The 21,470-nt window shown below is 51.6% G+C and overlaps 4 protein-coding genes across 4 annotated transcripts in view; 3 read left to right on the top strand and 1 right to left on the bottom strand.

Moving 5' to 3' along the window:
• Window positions 1-5,653, top strand: part of RAD54L (RAD54 like) — a gene marked incomplete at both ends in the record, with an annotated part of 87,738 nt that extends 82,085 nt beyond the window's left edge. Inside the window, 8 exons of the mRNA XM_084265871.1 lie at window positions 1,174-1,248; window positions 1,533-1,663; window positions 1,766-1,876; window positions 2,014-2,137; window positions 2,456-2,534; window positions 2,622-2,801; window positions 4,158-4,321; window positions 5,452-5,653. Of these exons, the coding sequence (XP_084121997.1) occupies window positions 1,174-1,248; window positions 1,533-1,663; window positions 1,766-1,876; window positions 2,014-2,137; window positions 2,456-2,534; window positions 2,622-2,801; window positions 4,158-4,321; window positions 5,452-5,653 (1,066 nt within the window). The remainder of the gene's footprint in view (window positions 1-1,173; window positions 1,249-1,532; window positions 1,664-1,765; window positions 1,877-2,013; window positions 2,138-2,455; window positions 2,535-2,621; window positions 2,802-4,157; window positions 4,322-5,451) is intronic.
• A 683-nt stretch (window positions 5,654-6,336) lies between these two features.
• On the bottom strand, window positions 6,337-14,873 carry LRRC41 (leucine rich repeat containing 41). Its single transcript, XM_084266372.1, has 10 exons — window positions 14,777-14,873; window positions 14,604-14,690; window positions 14,118-14,188; window positions 12,212-13,358; window positions 11,565-11,810; window positions 10,502-10,666; window positions 10,058-10,156; window positions 9,469-9,591; window positions 8,477-8,552; window positions 6,337-7,260 (listed from the first exon to the last, which is right to left on the bottom strand). The coding sequence occupies exons 1-10, from the start codon at window positions 14,862-14,864 to the stop codon at window positions 7,026-7,028; spliced, it is 2,337 nt and encodes a 778-aa protein (XP_084122498.1). The 5' UTR covers window positions 14,865-14,873; the 3' UTR covers window positions 6,337-7,025.
• A 284-nt stretch (window positions 14,874-15,157) lies between these two features.
• UQCRH (ubiquinol-cytochrome c reductase hinge protein) lies at window positions 15,158-16,507 on the top strand. Its single transcript, XM_084265997.1, has 4 exons — window positions 15,158-15,286; window positions 15,374-15,397; window positions 15,639-15,800; window positions 16,253-16,507. Exons 1-4 carry the CDS (start codon window positions 15,245-15,247, stop codon window positions 16,283-16,285), a joined length of 261 nt encoding a protein of 86 aa, XP_084122123.1. The 5' UTR covers window positions 15,158-15,244; the 3' UTR covers window positions 16,286-16,507.
• A 958-nt stretch (window positions 16,508-17,465) lies between these two features.
• Window positions 17,466-20,867, top strand: NSUN4 (NOP2/Sun RNA methyltransferase 4; the record flags this gene model as incomplete). The annotated part of the gene is made up of 6 exons (XM_084266427.1): window positions 17,466-17,567; window positions 17,969-18,396; window positions 18,551-18,705; window positions 18,844-18,998; window positions 19,604-19,728; window positions 20,450-20,867. 6 exons carry the CDS (start codon window positions 17,466-17,468, stop codon window positions 20,721-20,723), a joined length of 1,239 nt encoding a protein of 412 aa, XP_084122553.1. The 3' UTR covers window positions 20,724-20,867.
• Between the last annotated feature and the right edge of the window lie 603 nt (window positions 20,868-21,470).

Below are 21,470 nucleotides of genomic sequence, written 5' to 3'. Positions count from 1 at the left end.
TTGACAGAAAAGGGGTGTAAAAGTGTGTTCAGGAATGCCTCTGCCTGGCTATGTTGAGGTCTGTGTCCTTCCCTTCATTATGCAACAGCATGATAAATAAATAGGGAAGGTGAAACAGAAGAAACAGATGAATCAATGGAATTTAGTAGGAATTAAAAATGAGATGGTGCTGTAAAGGCATGGGGAATCATAGTTAAAAGGCTGGAAGGGCCCTGAAGATGATGGTTGATCCATCTTGTTGTTCTCATGTAGAAGGTGTTAGACCTAAACTGTGCCTTACTTAACCCCACCCAGCACTGAAGACTTTACAAGTACCCCAGGACACCTTTTCCAGAGCATTGCTGTCTTTGCAGTTAGAAAATGCTCTTAATGTGCAACATAAATCTTCCTTACTGCAGTTTAAGCTTGTTATTTTTCATCCTGCTGCTTATGGGTTTGGAGACTAGATTATTCCTTCCTTTAACAGCCTTTGACAGATTTTGGGGCTGTCATATATCCCTGCTATCTGTCTTCTGTAGGTTTTGTAACATTGTATTTTTGATGTTTCCTGGCAGAACTGGGTTTCTGCATCTCTCTTGTATTCTGGTTGCTCAGTTCAGCATTTTTTCTAGTTTGTACCCTCTTCTAACGTGTGGTAGAGCTGTTCCATTTCTAGAGCCCCTTTGCTGAAATCTTGGGCCAGACAGAAAACCCATCTTGGCTGAGGGCGGCTATGAAGTTGTTACATGAGGGAGCTGCCTGCTTGTACTTTGGGTTATGTCCATAGTGTGCGGTGGTTAAATCCTGTCCTTGTTTGCTGTCCACGTGACTGGTCTGTTTGTAGCTCAAATTGAGAATGTCCTTAGTAGCCCGAGGAAAAGCTGAGTTTCCCTTGTAAGGGGCTGGGCTCTGTTAGATGGAATCATGCCTGATATCTCCACGTCTCATGAACCAAATTTGGATGTCTCACACAGACAGTGGCTTATATTGGGTTCTGTAGCATGGGATGATGCAGCCTCTTAGTGTGGCCTTGTGTGGGTGATGGGTGTCTGGTCTTTGCCATGTGTTGGACTGTCACGGTCTTTTGGAGATGACATATTGAAAGGATTGTGTGTTGAGCTCGTGAGGAGTAACAATGTTAAAATGGTGTTTTGATGATGTCCAAGTATCTGACTTTAATTTTTCTTCTTGCAGGTGTTTAATCCGAAGAACTTCAGACATCCTGTCCAAATACCTGCCGGTGAAGATTGAGCAGGTGGTCTGCTGCAGGTACCTGAGTGAAGATTAAGCAGGTGGTCTGCTGCTGTGTACTCTGCCTGGGAAACAGGAAGAGCAGCAGGAAGGACAAAACACTTGCAAAAAGCCCTTCAATACTTATGCTGACTGCTTCTGTCTAGGAATGCGATTGTCACCGTTGGCCATACGTTGCTTTTCAGTTCTAGGCTGTCCATGCTGTAGCTAAAAAAAAAAACAGGCTCTGTAGATGGAGGAGGAAGGAGAATGGGGTTGGATTGGGTGCAGGCTGAGACTGCAGAGCTCTTGTTCTGTTTCAGACTGACACCACTGCAGGCTGAGCTGTACAAGAACTTCCTGAAGCAAGCCAAGCCAGTGGAGGAGCTCAAGGAAGGCAAAATCAGTGTGTCATCTCTCTCTTCCATCACTTCCTTGAAGAAGCTCTGCAATCGTGAGTTGTTCCACTCGCATAATGGGTTTGAATTTTGCACTGTTGGTGGGGGTGTTTTGAGTCTCCATTGTGCACTCCACTCTAAGCTCTTTGTTTTTTCAGACCCTGCTCTTATCCATGATAAGTGTGTGGAAGAGGAAGAAGGTTTTATGGGAGCCTTGGACTTGTTCCCTGCTGGCTACAGCACCAAATCTGTGGAGCCTCAGCTTTCAGGTACTGGGGAACTCATCACTACAAGAGTGCTGCCTATCACAGGCAACCATGAGACTGTATTTAGCATCTTATCAAGTGCCCCTCCATGGTCTAGAATTTCTGCTCTAGCTTTCTTCTTTCTTTCCTTTTTTATTCAGGAAAGATGTTGGTCTTGGACTACATCCTTGCTGTTACAAAAAGCACCAGTAATGACAAGGTGGTTTTAGTGTCTAACTACACACAGACACTGGACCTATTTGAAAAGCTCTGCAGGAACAGAAGGTTTGTCTTCAGGCTTCTTTTGTTTAATTCTACAAGACTGTACTTGCAGCCTGCACTGTAAAGGAAACTGGCTATTTTTAAAGTTTCTATCAGCAGAAACTTGTGATCTGTCTTTTACCTCAGATGTTCCTGAACTGGAACTTAGTGTGGTTTGTACTTTGGCTGCTGCAGTCACTCAGCAGAAAAACTCTGGCCCTCTGCAAAAGCTCTTAAAGCTCAAGTCCTTGTTACAAGGCTGTTTGTGAAAGATTTTCCTCTTTCAGGTGGGTGCTGCAGAGGTGGCAGCAGCCTGATTGTAGCAAATGCTGTATATTTTAGGTATTTATATGTCCGTCTGGATGGCACCATGTCCATTAAAAAGAGAGCGAAGATTGTGGAACGATTCAACAGCCCCTCAGTAAGTGGAACCTGACAGATGTGAGCAGCTCTCCTGCCGATTCTGAATGCTGAGAGTAGAAAAAATATGGCCTGCTTTTTTCCACAGAGCCCCGAGTTTATCTTCATGTTAAGCAGCAAGGCAGGTGGCTGCGGTCTGAATTTGATCGGGGCTAACAGACTGGTGATGTTTGACCCAGACTGGAATCCAGCGAACGACGAGCAGGCCATGGCTCGCGTGTGGCGGGATGGCCAGAAGAAGACATGCTACATCTATCGACTGCTTTCAGTGAGTCTTGCTTCCTTTGCCTCCTCAGCGTGGAGTTCTTGGTTCCAGCCCAGACTGCAGCTGCTGTGTTTGGGATCAGAAGGGGAAAAGAACCCTTTTGTGTTGGTTGATCGGAACTTAATTGCTTTCTACACTTAGATGTGTTGCCATGGAAAACCAGGAAAGTTCAAGCTTGGAGGGTCATTACTGCAAGCCTTGGTTTCTAGTGGTGACTGGCTTCTGAGAAATAGAAATGACTGCAGCTTTCCAGATCAGGTGTTCCTTTGAAGTCATTTGGGCATCTGAATTCTTTCATGGGGTGTCTGATGCCAAAGCTGCTGTCTTTGAGTCTGGCAGCAGTCTGGTTTGGTTGGGTGGATGTGTACTTAATAAACAGCAAGTACATTCCCAGAATTACAGCAGCTTTTGGAATGGGGCTACCAGTTAGCAGATGGGGTAACAGCTCTGTAAAGGAAAAGCCCAAAAGAGACTTCTGTCTTCAGGCTACTGGAACGCTTTGCCCAGCAGTGCTAGTGATTACTGCTCAGAAATGTCCCCTTTCTGCCCTTGTTTACCTTGGTTAGTTCAGATAGTGGGGATTTGGTTTTGGGGTTTTTTTGGTAAACTTATGTTTCTTGATCAATTATTATTTTACTTGGACAAAATAGATGTTCTTTGCCCATTTCTTTCTTGTAGTGTTCCACTTTTCCTGGCTGCCCCCAGAAGCAGGAAGGTCCTTTGCTTTTTGAACTAGCAAACTGGTCTACAAACCATGACTCATCACCCCCCTCCTTTGTATTGCATTTGTTTGCAAAACAGACATTTTTCTCTTACAGTTTTGCCTTTAAAATTGGCATACTGGGCTTTTTGTACATCTGTTCTGGAAGTAGTCATCTCCCTCCAGACAGCAGGTGTGATTGATCTGCGTGTGGGAGAAACAGCAAATACTGCTGACGCTTGTGTTACCTAGGGCTAGCCTTTGTTGCTGTATTCTGGGGGAGGTTGTGCTTGTTTGGGTTGGGTTGTGTTTTTGTCCAAGTGGCTGTAGCTGCTCAGCTTCTTTCCTTCCTGTCAGTACAATCTGGTGTGATGTTTGAGCTCTAGCCACAAGTGGCAGCTCCACTTCTTCCTCATCCACATCTCCATTGGATCCACTCCTTTAGCCACAGTGAAAAGAGAAGCAGAGGTGTTAGATCAGCAACCAAATAGACCGTGGCTGGAGTGCAGCTAGTAAAACCTGCCTGACATCCGTGTTGGTCTGGCAAGGCACTCAGTGGTCTGGTAGCTTACTGCTGTGTGCTCTGTGACACTTCCTGAGGCAGTGCTCCTGTAACACGTGTCCCAGCTGGGCTTCATCTGACACTTTTTCTCCTGTAGACGGGGACCATAGAGGAGAAGATATTCCAAAGGCAGACCCACAAGAAGGCCCTCAGCAGCTGTGTGGTTGATGAAGAGCAGGATGTAGAAAGGCACTTCTCACTGGGGGAGCTGAAGGAGCTCTTCACATTGAATGAGACCACCACCAGTGACACCCACGATAAGTGAGTATACTGAATGACTGACAGAAAAAAAAAAACCTCCACAGTTTGGTCTACTGATTCCAAGGTTCCTTAAGCAGCAGGAGGAAGCTCAGAGAGAGAGGACCTCAAGTGTCTCTGCCTCTGAAGCTGTTAACCACCTGGAGATAGTGTCCTCCCGTTTTGATGTCTTAGAAAAGCTGTGCTGGCTGGACAGATGAGCAAGCTGTCTTGTTGCTGCCTGTGTTTGGAGGCTGTGAAATTCAGCACCTAATGAAAAGACAAATTGATCACAACTCTACAAATTGGTGGAGCCCAACTTGGTCCTTCCTTGCTGCTCTCTTCCTAAGTGGACTGTGCTCTCCAAATGGTGAGCTGCTTCCACTGCCAGGGCTGCTGTATCTGCTAAGAATTCATGAGGCCAACCCAACTGTTGTTCTGGGGGCTAAAAGAATCCTCTGTTATCTGCCCTTCTCCCCAACCCCTGAGACCTGTGGTACTGGTATTGCAAACATGAGAAAGAGGACAAGGGGTGCAGGAAAATGCTTCCCTGTGATAGTTAAGTCTCGTAGTTCAGGCAAGAAGTGAAAAGGATTAGTTTTAAGCTGACTCAAAGCTTAGCTCTGTGTAGGTCTGCATGGCAACAAGCCTTGCTTTTTGTCTCCTTAATTGGCAGCTCTGTAGGCCATCCTCAGAACAGCCTTAGCACGACCATGGTGGGAGCCAGCATGGAGTGGATTGGACCATGGTGTGCTCTCATGATCTGGGGAAGGCTGCTGCAGTGCTAAGAATGTCTCATCCAGGCAGTGTTCCCTGGAAATCTGCTCTAAGCAGCATCCCTCACCTTTTGGGGGAAACTCCTCCAGAACATCCTCTGGGTCCAGCTGGACCATTCCCAAATGGCTAAACATTCAGTGCCATTACAAAAGAGAACCCTGGTGTTCCCAAAATGTGAGAGTCATTCCTTACCAGCTGCACATGCCAGGTGTCTGTGTGTTCACATGCAATGTGAAGTAATTAATCCTGTCTGAAAACACAGTTGCAAATGTCACAGAAGGGGAGTCAGTCCACATGTTAGTGGGCTGCATTTTTAAAGAACCCCTGTGCTAAAGAAGTGGAGGAACCTTGCACTGACCTTGTGCTGACTCTTCCAGGATCAAGTGTCATCGCTGTGTGAATGGCCACCAGGTACGGCCTCCCCCTGAAGGCTCTGACTGCACCTCTGACCTCTCCCAGTGGAACCACTGCGCTGACAAGCGGGGGCTGCAGGACTCTGTGCTGAAGGCTGCATGGGATGCTGCTGTCACCTTCACTTTCCACCACCACTCCCATGAGGAGCAGCGAGGGATTTCCTAACAGGTTACTGTCCCCTGTGGGGGCAAGGGCAGGCTGCTGTGGCAGTTCACCTCACTTTAATCCCTTTCAGGGAAAGGGGCAGTGGGTGGCAGTGCGGGCTGGATTGTTGTGTGGCTGCAGAATAGCAGAACACTGTCGTTTCTGTGCAGCTTGGAGGGCTGTTAGCGTTGGTCAGTCTACTGCAGCAGCAAGGAGTCTGTGGCTTTTTCTCTGCTGTTCTATCATGTGCCTGAAAAATGGCCCTTTGTGAACTGGGAATAACAACCTCGTGTGCTTTATCAGATTCAGCACAGGTTCTTGTGCTGTTGGTGCCTTCTATTCAGCCAAGTTCTGCCCTCAGGTTCAGGTGAAGCCTGCACTTCTGCAGCACCTGATGTGCAGAGTTATGCTTTTTTCCTTGACCGCTGTGGCTGACCAAAAACTGATCAGAACTTGGAGGATCAATTTCTGCTGTGAAATGTGAACCTCACTGATTACTCAGGAACAGGAGGATTTGTACATGGATAAAAAATACCATCTTGTGTATAGAACATCTGGCCTGAAGGATTATGCAGTCAGTAGGGAATTGGGCACTGTGAAGGTAACTCCATTTCTAGAACCACTTGCTTTGTTACGGGCAAGATCCCCTGATCTAGCAGAGCGTTTTAATTGGATCATGTTACAAGCCAGTAATAAAATTCACACTTTAGTACATTCTGGGTCTTAATTATATTTTTATTACAAAAATGTTATAAAAGAACAAACTATTCAAAACTTCTGTTGAATGACTGCAGCCACTGGAGGGGGCAGCATGATTCCAAATAAACATCAGGTACATAAAGAATTATGGGCTTTTTTTTGGCTTGTTTTCTACTCCTTTGAAGTGGAAGGAGGAGGTTTTATTTCACTGATCACAGAATACTTGATGTTGGAAGGGAGTTCAAGGTCATCTTGTCCAATGCCAGTGCTCAAAAGCAAGGTCACATGGAGCTGGCTGCCAAGGACCAGACAGGCAGCTTTTGAGTCTTTCCAATGAGGGAGATACTGATATGATAGTCTGAAACAACATGACACTTGTAACACCACCTAGTGAAATTAATATCTGCTTGTTCAGAGATGTGCAGGAAGTCACAGAAGCTCATCTGATGTCGGTCCCATTTAAAATACTCAAACTGAGAAGACAGTAAGAGTTACATTGCTTGAAAATAGAGCTGTTGACCCACACAGTCTTGTCACTTCACTGTGTTACTGCTTCTTCAAATGAAAAGTGACAAGAACAACTGTACCTCACTTGAACAAGGGGAAGAAACCCCCACCTGTGCTATGAAGTACATCTCATTGGTCTGGGACTGAACTGTGTAGGTTCAAGCTGATGGGTTTGCTCCTGTGTCCATCACATGACACTGATGTAGTCAGCAAAGGCCTGGGAGGAGTCCCACGAGTCATTGACCACGCTACACACAGCTTTGAGACGGCGAAGTGCTTCTTGAGCTGTTTCAGCATCCTGGTCCAGCCAGTTTTGGAAGAGGCGGAGGTGTGTGAACTGAATCTGTCCCCCTCGCTGCTGGATGTGGCCTTCCAGCCTCTTTGTAAACTCCAGGAGCCCATCAGGTTTGATGCAGTTGGAGCTTTCCAGGGAAAGGACAAAAAAAAAGCCATTAAGAGTCTCTGCTAGAATTTGAGCAGCTTAAATTACTGTTCCTTCAAGCAACTGCCAGCACAGGTACTTGAGGATGTTGCAATGCAAACTACAACTTTCTTAAGCAATAAGAAGTGTGAGTGGTCTTTCAGTTTTGATAAGAGAAACAACAACAAAAAAAAAACCCACCCAAAAAACAAACCCCAAACAATAACTGAAGTACAGTAAGTACGAAGGGCTGGAAGCTTTAAGCTGGTAACTGCTCCCAAGTTAAATTCATTATCCTGGTCTTACTACTGACTTAAGTAGACCTAGCTGTGGCCTGAAAATGCTGCTGGACCCAAGCTGCTGGCTAAGTGGTAGCAGATGCACTTGAGTCTCCTAGCAGCTGTCAACTTCCTGGTCACAGTGCAAGCCTCAGATCATTTTTCTCTTCCTTCTGAGAAAGTCTGTACAGCATGAGTCAGGTCCTGGTGCTTCTAAGAGATTAAAAAGTCATTTCACCTGCATAGATGTGTAACTTAAATACAAAGTTGCACCGTGGATTTAATCCTGGGAGAGGCAGAGTAACAATAGGCATTCAAGCCTGCTGAAGGAGTGGCCATGGTTACACAGCCAGACCTGTGTACTCAGCAACCTGAGCCTTAGGATGTAAAGACGGTGGGGTGATCAAACAAAAATTTGTAAGTATGGCAGAAATGCCACCCTCCATGTGCTTCATGAAGGTTACTGCCTGTCTTTGTGGCAGCTGAGGCTCAAGAGGAGGGCATAAATTCAAAAGTATTGAAAGAAATGCAAAGGCACTCAGGATCTGACAGAGGCAAGGACAACATTCTCTACCTATTCCAGGGAAGCGGGAACAGCTATTCACACCAATGCCTGTGTATAAATGCACAGAGGAGTGTTACTTCTATCCTACAACACAGGACAGACTTGCAGCAGCCTCCCAAGGGAGCAGCAAACCAAAGTTGTTCTTAAGGTGGAGCTTGACTCATTCATAAAAGGGACAGCAAGGTGTGACAGAGATGCTGGAGGTCCCTGAGGCTGAATGTACCCACTGCAGCTTTTCTCTAAGCTTTTCCCGGGCTTTTCCCTTGAGGAAGGAACAAAGCCATGTTCAGGCTGCTTCTGCTGTCTAAGCCCAGTTCAGCCCTGACCCTCCCTCCCAAAACAAGACATTAAGTATGTTTCAAGCAGCAGAATACCTGACATCCAGCTGGCAGAGAGAAGAGGAGGAATCTTCGGAGAAAATATCTGCAAGGGCAACCAGTCTGTGGTTCCCTGAGAGAGAGGAAATGCAGTTGTTGGATCCAAACTGGGAACAGTCTTAAATATTTAAATGCCCCAGGGCTGAGATGGTAGTACAGAAAGGAGGCTGTAAGCACATGCATGCAGCAAGGAAGGGTCATCTCTGCACCCTCAGTTTGTCTCCCCTCAGGGGCCTAAAACAAATTTACCCCACTAAGCAGTGCTCAAGACCATTGAAACATTTACTGACAGGGCAGTTGTTTCACTAGAAGAATCCTGGTTTTACTTAAGAAATCAATGTGCAGCTTTGTTTTAAAAATGGGCAATAAAGGATTAAACTCAAACCTCTGAAATTAGGCGTGTTTCAAGTGATCCCAAGCTCTCCCATTTCATTTCCTTAAAAGACCAGAAAATAATATTCTGGATTTATCTGAAATAAATTCCTCACACTTCTTCTCAGGTTCTGATCCAGAAAGCCCTATCATTTCTAGAAATCCAGTTCCATTTCTTTGACACAAACCCTTCCTTTGCTTATCCCCATCCCTCCAGTGGCTGCCAACAGCTTTCAAGGCAAAAAAAAATGCCCAAACTTGGGCAAAACTTGTGCCTCCTGATACGACAGTACATCTGCTGCTGGATGTAGAGCCTGAAACAGATCACTGTTCAGTCAAATCTAAATATCAAATCAAATCATTGATAACTGCTTGTGCTGCAGAGAAAAGGAACTGTCATGCCAGTGCAGCACCTGGGCTCTCACTACACTGCCGAATGGAACTGAAATTCCCTCTTTGAAAACAAACTCAACATTCCTTATCTTGTGAGCTGTTTGTGCCCGTATTTTCAGCACAGAGGTCACCAGCTCACACCAGTCCTATCTCCAGCCCCTGAGCTATCTCCCAAGAGACCTGATCCAAAGTCAAGGCCCCACAGCTCTATGCACAGTACGCACCGAGGCGGTTCCCGGGCAGTTTGAGGCTCTTCAAAGATGAATTCCTTTTCACTGTATTGATTATTTCTGACAAAAATTCAGCAGTGGAGCTTTCAAACAGCCGGCAGAAGGAAAACGTGATTTCTATGAAAGAAATGACAGTATGTGAGGACTCCCTGGGTGTTTCATCATTCTGTAATTACACCCTGCAGCCAGCTCCAGCCCTTAATCTGTATGCAAGAAGAAAGCTTCTGCAGCAGTGGATTGCGTGACAGCCCTGCTGCTCTTGTCACAGGAAGAGAGCAGAGATCACACCCAGGGAAGTGGCTTTGCCAGCTGACCCAACTGAAGGCTAATGTGCTCTGCAGGTTAGAAATCTTTGTTTTATAGCTGCGAATAGAGACTCTTCTCTGCAGCACATCAGCTTTGCAGCTGCTCCTCTCCGCTCTGCTGGCAGGCAGAACCGGGTGAATTCCCACTCTGTCAACAGCTGCAGATCTGTGCCAGTGACATGTGACTAAACCTTGAACCATTTGAAGATCACCTCTTAAACGTCAGCCAGCTGCCTGCAGCACCTTTCCAGACACCAGCACCCAGGAGTTTGCTGTACCTTGCAGGACAGGATCCTGAAGCAAAAGCAGAACTTCTTTCTGGTGCTCAGCCAAGTTCACATCATGAAAGCTCAGTTTCTTCAAATTTGGATTGTGCTCTAAAATCAAAACAAATTCTCAAGGTAAAGTACTGTACATCCTTGGGATAAAACAACCCTGATCCAACTACCACCTAATGCCCAGAAACCAAGTTGGACCGTGGATAATTTGTGTGGGACTGGGGGTAATTAACAAGGAACCATCCTGCAACACAGGCTCATTCACATGCTCAGCACAAAAAGCAGGATAGTTGACACCCATTTCCATTTCTCAGGACGCTTCACGGATGTTCACACTGAAGAAGTGAACCCACCTAAGCCAGTTTCATGCTAAAGGACACAAGATCACAGCAAGGAAGCTATGCTGTATGTCACAGCGATGCTACGTACAGCTTCACAGAGTACCTCTGAGTGCCTTCAGAAGGAGCCCGAGCTCCGGGGCACAGGGCAGCGTGGCACTGTCAAGGGACAACTGCTGGAGGGACTTCGAGGCCTTGAGCACTGGCAGCAGGGCAGCAGTGTGCAGAGGCTCCCTGGGGAATCGGATCTCCAGCTGCTCCAGGCAGCTCTCTAAGGGAAGATAAACAAAAGAGCAATGAAAAAGCTTGGTCTGGAGTGCCCGTCTTCAATGTAGCACTTCAGTGTCCTAGAGCAAGTACCAAGTCCCTGTGTGCCTGCCAGGACTATCATTTTCTTGGCAGAAAAGTGCCTGTGGGACACGTCCTGCCCCAAAGAGCTCTGTGGCAGCTCAGACCTACAGTAATATAAATCCCTCAATGCTCGTTTCAGGACTTCTGCCAGACCACAGAGCTACTGATTCCTACTGCATTCTGGCAGTGAAACAATGCTTGAGAAATGAGTATCCTCCCAGAGCACAGCTCTTCACTGACCCTGTTTCATACGTACTCAGGCTTTGTTCACTGCTTCTCTTCAAGGGCTAACCAGGATGATGAGAGACCCATGAGCTGAGAACACACTGCTATAGCTCTGCAACTGTAATCCAGACACTTGGAATGCTTTGCCATCGCCTGTGGTACTGTGATGATCAAGAGATGCTTTTCCTCTGTTTAAGGGTCTAAGGCTTAGAGCCTCACAGTCAGTGGGGAGGACTAAGCAGAAGCTCCCAACCAATTCACAGATCTGGTGGGATACGCTCCCCACATCCCTGTTTACGCTGCATGGACTGTCGTTGCTGGCAGTTGATGACTGGCCTTGTACAAAGCTGATGTCACAACAGGAAACAAAACAGTAAATAAAGTAATAAAATACTTTGTCCAAGACCTGGGCACCACAGAGCAAATCACAGACTGGAAAAGACAAACTGCACCCCATCTCAATCAGACAGGTGAGGCTGTAATTGCTTAATTGCACATCTCTTTATCTGTGTAGAGGTCAAATCTGCGTGATAAGCTTTTATGGCCCTATCTGTCTGCCACATCCTGATCATTGCTCAAAATCTGTTTCCTACCTGGGATTTCTGCCTCGCTGCAGCTTGGATTCCCCTCTGGCCTGTTCCCTTCCAGCTGGTTTTTGAGGTCAAAGCTGACTGAGAGCGTGTGGAGCTGGGGAAAGGCGCTCAGGATGCAGCGAACGAGCTCCATGCAAGGCATGTGGGAGAACATGTCGCTCAGGCGCACCACGCGGAGCTGGCAGTCCGAGTGGCGGGAGAGGGCCCGGAGCCCAGAGAGGATGCAGAAGATGTTAGCACCCAGGCCTGGAACAGCATTTGTACAGAAAGGGGTTAGCTGTGCCTGCACAGGCACCAACGGCTGAGCAACCCAAGTCAATCGCTAAACTCCCAGCCTTCTTTATCCATACGTTCTTAAGCTAGAGCAGTGACAGTGGATACGGGAAATGGAGATCTGGTTCTTCCCTTTGCCCTCTCTAGATGGCATTTAAGCACACGGCCAGGGGCTATTTTGGGGCAGAAATCCTCCATTCTCTCCCTCAAACAAGTCCTCACACTCATTAAACACCTCTACCAGTCCCATTCTCAAGATCAGGGACTAAAACATTTGCAATGCCCACTGCAGTAAAAATAAAATCAGGGCAAAACATGAGCAGTGAGTCAGAGCGTTAGAGCAAGGCTGGAAGTAATCTGTTCACACCACTAACCGTTGTAAGACAGAACCAGGTTTTCTAAAGTCACCCAGGAGCTCAGCAGGTTACTCAGAGTCCGACAAGTGTCTCCAGTCAAAGGAATGGAGAACAACTCCAGGGTGGACACGCTTCGGAAGCGGTGAGCAGCTTTCAGAGAAAAGATCCCAGCAGATCCTCCTCTCTTCTTACAGCCAGCATGGCCAGCGCACAGAGACCTGGGGGAGGAACTAGTCCAGTTCTCAGCTTTTTCTCCCTCTGTGGTGCTGTTTTTGTCTAATAACCCCGAATCATCCTCTCTAGCAACAGTAAACACAAAATCATACAGGTCCTCTGGGTCAGCATATGGTCCCCTGCTTCGTCTGAGGCAGCGACGCTTCTTCCCTACCGCAGATTTCAGCCGCCTGCGTGTCTTCCGAAGAACGGGGTGACGGGGCAGCTGATCTGAGGCGCAACAAGATCCTCCCTGAACAATGGTGTGGTTACAGGACACCTCGCTGCTTGCCTCCACACACGCTTGGTTTTGCAGAGGATGACTTACTGGTCCAGATAGGACAGAGTTCAGGCAAGCACCAGCCCTGCACCTGTTCAGCTCCGGGGCCCTGGGGGGTCCCTTCTGGTTCTCTCCATCGTTCCAGTCCCTCTCATCACAACAGCCCTTCTCTGCTTGCTCCTGTGCTGAGTCCTGGCTTTGGGCTTTGTCCTGCTCTCTGCAAAGGCCACAGGGGCTGCCATGATACATGATGGCATTTCCCAGGCGCCAAAACCCAGCGCTCATGCTCAGAATGAGAACAAGAAGAACGGTGTCAGGAACTGGCCAGGAATACATGGACACCTGGCTGACGGAGCCATGGTGAATCAGTCGGTGAAGAAGTAAAACCAAGGAACGCCTGATGGACTGGTCAGAGGAGAGGAGGTGCTGGAACTTGAGGACCTGCAGGGAGCCAGCCAGGTTTTCAAGCACTTTCTGGTTGTGCTCAGCAGTGAGCTCCACCGCACCCTGAAGCATGTTGCAGAGGGTAAGCTGGGAAACATGCGGGGAGCTGTGGAGCAGCGGCGAAAAGTGATGGTCATTGAGACGCCAGTCAGAGGAAACATCCAAGACCCCGTGAAGAACGTTTGAGAAGAACGTTTCGAGGAACTTCTTCCTCCAGCAGGTTATATTCTGCAATGAAATGGCCTTAGAGTCAGCCAGGGTGAGACCTATTCAAAGGACAGTGTGAACAAAATGTCACCCACAAGTTGCTCTTTGCTAACCTGCGGCATCCAAGAAAGCCTACTACTGCTAGCACAACTGAGGCTACCTTCCTGGTTCTTGACATCCTTCTTGGAGCACCTGTTCAAAACCAATTACCCTCATTGCCATCTCTTCACCCTGCTGCTTACCCGATTTAAGCATACGCAGGGGTTTGAAGCTAAACCAAGTTTCCACCTATTAAAAAAAAAAAACAAAACCCAGAGCATTGGGAAATTTTGTTCCTGAGCATCTGTTTCTAGGCTGGGATTAAACAGTCTGGTAACCATTCCTCGGTGATACCAACTCAGGGGAGATGCTTCAGTTTTCCTACATAAGGCTATTTTTCCAAACCCTTCTGTAAGTATTTTTCTCATGCTTGCTAAGACATCAGCAGCCAGCACCAGTGGAAGATACTGTTTTTATGCTCTGTTTGCCCAGGAATTATGTCTCTGAAGACAGGATTTATTTTTTCAGCAAGCTTGTACACTATGGTTCCCTTTATGAATCCTGTCTTATTATCCTGGGGTCATCTTGGTCTTGAGCTCTAGGAACACTTATGAACAAGTGCCAGCAGTCCCTCAGAGACAGCCAGCAGCACCAGCAGGCTTAGAAACAACATCTGGCAGAAGACAGCAGAAATGGGGTGCTGGCATTGTGCCCCTTCTCTCATCGTCAGCATCTCCTCACCTCTGAGTTGGGCGGCCTGGTTTTCATCACATCGTCCCACAGCTTGCGCCAGATGGGCTGCGTCGAGAGCCCTGGGGAGGGGTGGGGGCAATAATCAAGCAGGTGCATTCACCCTTTCACCCCCTACGAGTGCCCCGCACAGCTCCCTGACCCCTGCAAGGGCCGGTGCTCTGCGGCCAGGGCAGACCCCTGCCTCTGAAGGGACACGACTTGAGAAACGGCTGGTTTCGCAGGTCCTGGAAAGGAGCAGAGTTAACGTGGCGCCCGCCCAGCCACAGGCCGGGGCTCGAGGGTTTGGCCGCAGAGGGCTGTGCCCGCCCGGTGGTGGGGACTGCGCACCGGGAGTGTTCCCCCCTCCAGCCCGGAGGGGTTCGTGTCCCCCCGGGTCGGGGCATCCCCCCAGCACGGGAGGGGCTCTACCCGCCCCATCGTCCCTCCCGCCCCAAGATACCCTCGAGGGCTTCTCGCCGTCCCCGCCGGTGTCACCTGCTCTCCGCGCGGCGCCCTCGGCCCGCTCCAGGCGGAAGACGGTGAGGAGCGGCAGGAGCCCCCGCAGGAGGTGCCCGGGCAGCGCTGCAGAGAGCCAGAGGGAGACGGCGGCAGAGTGCGGGCGGGCCCCAGGCCCCGCACCCCGCCGCCCCGCGCCGCCCGCGCCTTACCCCAGACGTCCCGCTCCAGGGCCCCCATGCTGCGGCTCACCGCCGCCGCGCTCAGCGCGAACAGGCTGCGCGGCTCCTCCGCCGCCATCGCCCTGCTCAGCGCCTCCGCGCCGCTATCTCGGGAAGGGACGCCGGGGCCCCCCAGCGCGCCGCCGCTGCCGTGTTGGGAGGAGGAGGGAGCGGGCGGCCATCTTGGGGAGGTCGCGTCCTACCCGCGGGGGGCCGGGCAGGCCGGCAGCGGCAGCCAGGCCGAGCCGACCCGTCCCCAAGGTGGCGGCTCCCGGGAAACGGGGCAAAGGGGAGGCGGGGGCGGCGCGGCAGCCGTCTCACGGCGGCCACGGGGCTCAGCCGCCGCCCGCCACGTTTGGAAGGGAAGCGCTCCCGGCGCCCCGCGGGCGCGCTTCCGCCTCCGGGACAGGTCCCAGCGCTTCCGGCGGGTGACCCTGGTGAGTCCTTCTGGGCGCCGGGATGGGGCTGCGCGACACGACCGTTCACGCCGGGGAGCCTGAGGTGAGGCCGAGCCGGCAGCGCGGCGCGGGGCCCCCGCGGGACGCGGGCGGGCGGTAACGGCCGTGCTTTCTTTGTTCTTTTCCCCAGGAGGAGGAAGAGGAAGAGCTGGTGGTAAGACGGGGCCGGGCAGCCGGCAGGCCGCGGCGGGGCGGACCCGGGGAAGGGGCCCGGGCTCCCGTCGCCGCTTCGTGCTGGCGCTTCGCAGCCCAGCGGGGAGGCGGCCGGAGCCCGGGCTTCGGTGCGGATCCGCGGCGCCCCGTTAAGGCGAAGGCCTCAGCATGGGGGTGGGGATGGTGATCGGAGGAGCGATTCGGGGTCTCCCCGTTCTCACGGGGCGGCCCCGCGTGCGCAGGATCCTCTGACCACGCTGCGGGAGCACTGCGAGCAGACGGAGAAATGCGTGAAGGCGCGGGAGCGGCTGGAGCTCTGCGACGCGCGGGTCACCTCCAGGTCCCAGACGGAGGAGCAGTGCACTGAGGAGCTCTTCGACTTCCTGCATGCCAGGGACCACTGTGTGAGTGCAGCACCGGGAGCAGAGCCACCTGCTCGGCTAGGCTGAGCAGCTCAGGTGTGAGACAGGATGCTCTTCAGTCAGTCAGAGGGAGCTCTGAAGAACTGGGAGCCTTGGTGGTTTTCTTGTTAAATGTTTGGTTCCAGCTGGCATTCATCAGGTTGTTAAACAATTAAATAAGCCAAAGGCATTGTTTCTGCCCTGCAAACAGCACTCCACTCTTTCAATGTTGTATTTGCCATCTTAAAGTTAAACCTTTTTAACCTGAGCTGGAGCTTTGTAAGAAATCTCAGCTTGTTTGGTTTTTTGAATGACTTAGGGCAAAATGAGATGAGCAGAGGGCTGGAGGGAGGCTCTGTGTGTTAGTGGCCCAGAAAACCAGGAGGTAGATGGTAAAACCCTGCTGAATGCCAGCCCCAAACTGTGGGTAACTGAACGCTTTGACTTTCTCTCAGGTCGCTCACAAACTCTTCAAGAACTTGAAGTGAAGGTGGGAGTCATTGTCCATCTGCTTCCACAGCCCATGTTGGCGGTTCTTGGATCCACAGCACGTTCATTCTCTCTGCCAAGTATAAACGAAACGGCTTCCTGGCAGCGACTGAGCGTCCGTGTGTCCCTGCGTCCGTTCTCATATACGGTGCGCGGCCACGCAAAAAACATGTTGATGTTCTGTAATTTTCCATATTAAACATTGAGTTCCTGTGGAAGTACCCTCCATTTGTTTTATGGTTCATGTGCTTCTGCTTGCATGGGGTTAAGATTAACTTGGTGGGGGGGTCAGAGCCCAGTTTGTGGGGGGAGACTTCTCCTCACCCACAGAAATGTCCTTTAAGTGCAGCTGTGACATACAGTGGCCAGAGCCTGATCCCAGAAGTAAGAATTTTTCTGTTTGAAGGCACAGAGATGTTTCCGAGCCCCACAGGACCAATACTGTTCACACAATAAGCTCTATGTTAAACTGAAGGGAGTGGCCCTTTTCTAGGAGAGAAGTTTCCCCCGTTTTGGGGAAAAGGGCTGTACCTCACCATCACCTGCTGCAGCCAGTGGCTGGAAGGGCCTCTGGGCCACAATCAGTTTCGTATTCTTGCCTGGAGCAGCTGGACACATGGCTGCAGATGGGCGCAGGGTGATCTCAGCTGCTCAAACCCTGAGCAGAGCACAAAGTGTCACCTTGGAGGAGCTGGAGCCTTTCTGTGCAGGTGCCTGGTCCCTCCTGCTGCTCTGGGACTGTTCCACAGAAGCTCGAGTTCACACCCTGCCTCTGTCTGAGCAGGATGTTGGTACCACACAAACCCGTGTTCTGCGGGGCAGCAACTCCTCTCTCAGCCATTCCTCAAGGTGACAAACCCGCCTTTTCGATCCCGTTATCCTGCAGCAGCAGCCCTAATCCCTTTGCCAGAGGCTCGGAGCGCTACCAGGGCAAGGGGAGTGGGTGAATACCGGAGCTTTGGGGCTTTCGGAGCGCCGGAGAGCAGGCGCGGGGCTGGGGCGTGGTGCCGCGTTGCGGTGTTTCCGCGGCAGCGCCGGTTGCTGCGGGCTCCTTGGCATCAGACACTGCACGAACCCAGTCCCCCAGGCCCGGAGAACCCAGGCGGGCTCGGAGGAGGGCGGAGCGGTGCCCATGCCGGTGTCGGTCCCGCCCCGGAAGGCGCTGGGCGGACGCGGGACATGGCGGCGTTGGGCGGGCGCGGGCGGGCGGCGGCAGCGCTGCTGCGACGGGGACTGGGACCGGGGCCGGGGCCACGCCGGTACCGGCACAAGGAGAAATGGGTGAGCGGGGCCGGAGCGCGTCCCTGCCCGGCGGCCGCCGGTCCCGCCGCGGGGCTGCCCTGCACGCACGCCCCTTTGTCGAACCCCCTGCCTTTCCTCCCCGCTGATGCTCCCGCACCTCACCTCCCCCTCCCTCCCTTGCATACTCCCCATCCCCATTCTGCCATTCCTGGTGCCGACCCCTCCCAGGGAACCCCACCCGCGGGTGCTGGGGGCACGGACCCTTCATGGGGCCATAGAACGCCCCCCCCCCCCCCCCCGCCCCTCCCCCGAGACTTTCGGCCGCACAGAACGTGGTGCTGGTTCTCCCAGAAAAACACCGGTGTCGGGGTGAGGGGGGGATGCTGGCATGTTGAGGTGTTTAGTCTTTTAACATCTCTGTTATTTCCCCCCTCCAAAAGGCCACCACGGCCCCCCGCATCCCACCCACGCGCCTGGCCCTGCACCACTTCGACGTGAACTACAGCCTGCAGCTGAAGGACCTGTGGCCCTCGGTCCGCAGCAGCCTGCTCTGTGAGCAGAAGTACGGGGCCCTCCTCAACAACTTCTCTCTCTCCAACTGCGTCACCCAAGAGCTGGAGCTGCTGAACGCTACAGATTTTGTTGCCGAAGCGCCCAGAAAGGCACAGCAATGGCAGCGGGGTGCAGCTGTGGAGGAAACAGGAGGAGAGGAAAGCAGGGCCCAGGAGGGGTCTGGTGAGGGCAGAACAGTGATGCAGGCAGAGGTGATGACGCAGGCAGAGACATCACCGCTTTTTGCCTCCATCAGCCCCAACATCAAGTGTTACACCTTTCCCAGGGGTGACATCACGCGCTTCCGCCCTGCACGGTGAGACATCCCCAGGCCAGACCGCCTGCTCTCTGTGCCGGCCTCAGGGGCTGCACGTGTGTGGGCACACGCTGCTTCTGTACCCCCAGACTCGCTTTCTTTTCCCCTCACACACTTGCTGGGGGGTTTTTATGTGCAAAACTGTGATTTCCAGGCCGGACACCCTGGGGCTCCTCGACTATTATCTCATGGACGCAGCATCTCTCCTGCCCGTCCTGGCGCTCAACGTGCAGCCGGATGACTTTGTCCTCGACCTCTGTGCGGCTCCAGGTGGCAAGACTCTGGCTCTGCTGCAGACTGGGGTTTGTGGTAAGTGGTGGTGGGTTTTCCCCATCCCCTGTGCCCATTAACATCCGACCGTTACCCGTTCCTGGCTGTGGGAGTTGGTTATCTGGTGTGGTTTTGTGAGAGTGACGTTCCTGGCTGTGTTGGTCTTGTCCTCTTCAGGGCACCTGGCAGCCAACGATGTCTCCGTTTCCCGGACAAAGCGGCTGCACCAGATTCTCCACAGCTACGTTCCCAAAGAAATTAGGGAAATCGTGAGTGTCACGTCCTATGACGGGAGGGACTGGGACCAGCTGGAAGGTGGCACTTTCCATAAGGTAGGTGATTGGGAACCAGTGAAGATAAACCCATCCGGGTGGCGTTCATCCTGTTTCAGAGGAAGACAGCAGCCTATCCAGCAGTACAATTGTGTAGTTTTCTGTAATTGTATGCAGAGAAAGAGATGAGACTAAGCCACAAATGGAGTGATATTTCCCCTTGCTCTACCCTTCCTGCAGGATCTGTTACGTGGGGGCACCCTGATTTGTGTCTCTTACCTATCTGTGTATAGTCCTTAAAAGATGCCACTTCAATCCATTGCCTGTGAGGGGTTAAATCTGGAGATGCCATTGCTCTTGTTTCTTGTTCCTCAGCCATGTCCAGCCACGGGTGCTGGGTGTGTTGCCCTGGGAGGTGTCACTGTGGGAGCTCTGGCCATGGTGGTTGCAGCTGTAGGTGCCACAGAACCACATACCAGGGAGCCCCACAGGGTAGAAACATTACGTTAGGACACGTGTGTGTGTGGAGTTACCCACCACTTCTGCGCCTCTGTGTGTGTTTGGGGGTGCACACCTGCACTCGGGCTGGTACCCAGGGCTCGGGGCAGGCTGCACCATGAGACTCGCTGAGCTTGACCTGGTCCCCGAATTGTGTGCTGCTGCAGGTCCTGGTGGATGTGCCCTGCACGACGGACAGGCACTCTGTCATGGAGCAGGACAACAACATCTTCCACAAGAGAAGAACCAAGGAGCGCCAGATGTTGCCAATGCTGCAGCTGCAGCTGCTGATGTGAGTGGGCTCAAAGATGTGTTTTGGTGCCATTTGCGTTATGAGAGTGGCTCTCCATGAGCGCTGAAACCTCCTCTTGCTTTACGTGTCCCCACCCGGCGAATGTTTTCTGAAATGGCTGTAGTTGAACATATCACATCGTAGCAAGTGTGAGAAGGTGCAGATGTTCTCAGTCAGATCCCACCCCTAGCAATAGCTGCAGGATGTAGGGAGCAGGTCTAAGGAGCGTTGTCCTTTTCTGTGATGATCGCCCAGGTCCCAGCAGTCAGACCCAGAGGACTCCTGAGTGTCTGTATCTCCAAGGATGTGGGGCTCCTTCGTCACTCCATCGTGCTGGGAAGGCTGGGTGGGCCGACCAAGCTGGGGCAATAAGGAAATTGAGTAGAGAGTCCCATGGCAGCGCTTGAACTGTGAGGGCCTCTTCCCTGTACGTACTCTTACCCCATTCCCATGGAGGGGCGTGCAGGATTACTCCTTGCTGGGGCTCTCAGGTAGCATCTCCTGCGTGTAGGTACTGTATCAGTCTGAGCATCTGTTTGACCCCTGTTGCCCTGGTCTAAAGCAGTCCAGTGAGACTGCTCAGCCTGTGGGTTCAAGGAGGTTTGTCTCTCACCTCCTAGGAGTTACGTGCTGGGCTTCCCAGTTTCGGTGTGTGGGAGTGCTGGTGTCACACACAGCTGTCTCCTTCCCCTGATAGCCTGTGTGTTTATCTTGCCTGCAGGGCTGGGATCCTCGCTACCAAGCCGGCAGGAGAGGTGGTGTATTCCACGTGCTCCCTCTCCCCGCTGCAGAACGAGTACGTCATCGAGAGAGCGGTAGAAATTGCAGAAACCCAGTTTAACATCAGTCTCCACGTTGAAGACTTGAGCCGCTTCCGGACGCTCTTCCAGGACACGTTTTCCTTCTTCGCGGGCTGCCGGCTGGGGGAGCTGGTCCTGCCTCACCTCACAGCCAACTTTGGACCTATCTATTTCTGCAAATTACGTCGGATGTAGAAGGGCTGACAGGCTCCGTGTGCTGGCCAGCAGGAAGCACCCTGAATTTCCAGGGAAAGAACACTGCTTTATATTTATTTTTCTGTTGTTTTTTTTTAAAAATGCCCCAGAGGAAGCCTGCTGTTCCACTGCAGATGTGGAGAATAAATGAGAAAGACCTGCTGTGGTAGGTCTTCGGAATACTTCACCTGTTTGAGACTGAGGGGTCTGAATTAGGAAGGAGAGAGAGGTCTTAGCAGAGGGAGCGATTTATCCGCCCGCCTCAGGATGGGGTAAATGGCCCTGTGTGGATGCTGCTCTCTGCTCCTGTCTGACTGCTTTGATCATACCTGAGCAGGTTTGGGTTAACAAACGCCATCTGGGGAGCTTGGCCTTTCTGTCTCGGGTCTCACTATCCATATAATCGAGTTGCTTCTGTCTCTGCTTCTCTCCTAGCTCCAGAAAGAGCAGCCTGAGGTCCTGAAGTAAGAGATTCCTAGGAATGTCCCTGCTGTGAGGTTGCAAGTGTGCTTGGGATGCTCGAGCTCTGGTAGTGGAAAAGGCTTGGTGCTGGGAAGAGGACAGTGACTATTGCCGTGCCTCAGGGATAGGAAGGCTGTGTCCCAGCTTTGTCCCAGTTGAGTGGGAAGGTGGGAACGCTCCTGTGCTAGGTGCCGTTCAGTGTTCATGGGGAAGGTGGCTATAGGATTTGAATAGTAACTGTATTCATGTAACCAAAACCATTCTTGAAGAATCACTGGGAGTTTG

The sequence above is a fragment of the Gallinula chloropus genome (genome assembly GCF_964237585.1).
Source record: "Gallinula chloropus genome assembly, chromosome: 6".
NCBI classification, from domain to species: Eukaryota; Metazoa; Chordata; class Aves; order Gruiformes; family Rallidae; genus Gallinula; species Gallinula chloropus.
Note: the sequence above shows the minus strand (reverse complement) of the source record. Positions and strands in the feature narration are given on the sequence as shown.

Excerpts from the sequence above, each read along its gene's own strand:
- LRRC41 (XM_084266372.1), bottom strand. The coding sequence starts at position 14,864 with ATGGCGGCGGAGGAGCCGCGCAGCCTGTTCGCGCTGAGCGCGGCGGCG. Across the intron at positions 11,811-12,211 it reads CCTGGTTCTGTCTTACAACG|GCCTGGGTGCTAACATCTTC; the intron begins GTTAGTGGTGTG and ends ATGCTGTTCCAG. Across the intron at positions 10,157-10,501 it reads CCTTCTGAAGGCACTCAGAG|AGCACAATCCAAATTTGAAG; the intron begins GTACTCTGTGAA and ends TTTTGATTTTAG.
- UQCRH (XM_084265997.1), top strand. The coding sequence starts at position 15,245 with ATGGGGCTGCGCGACACGACCGTTCACGCCGGGGAGCCTGAG. Across the intron at positions 15,287-15,373 it reads TTCACGCCGGGGAGCCTGAG|GAGGAGGAAGAGGAAGAGCT; the intron begins GTGAGGCCGAGC and ends TCTTTTCCCCAG. Across the intron at positions 15,801-16,252 it reads TGCATGCCAGGGACCACTGT|GTCGCTCACAAACTCTTCAA; the intron begins GTGAGTGCAGCA and ends ACTTTCTCTCAG.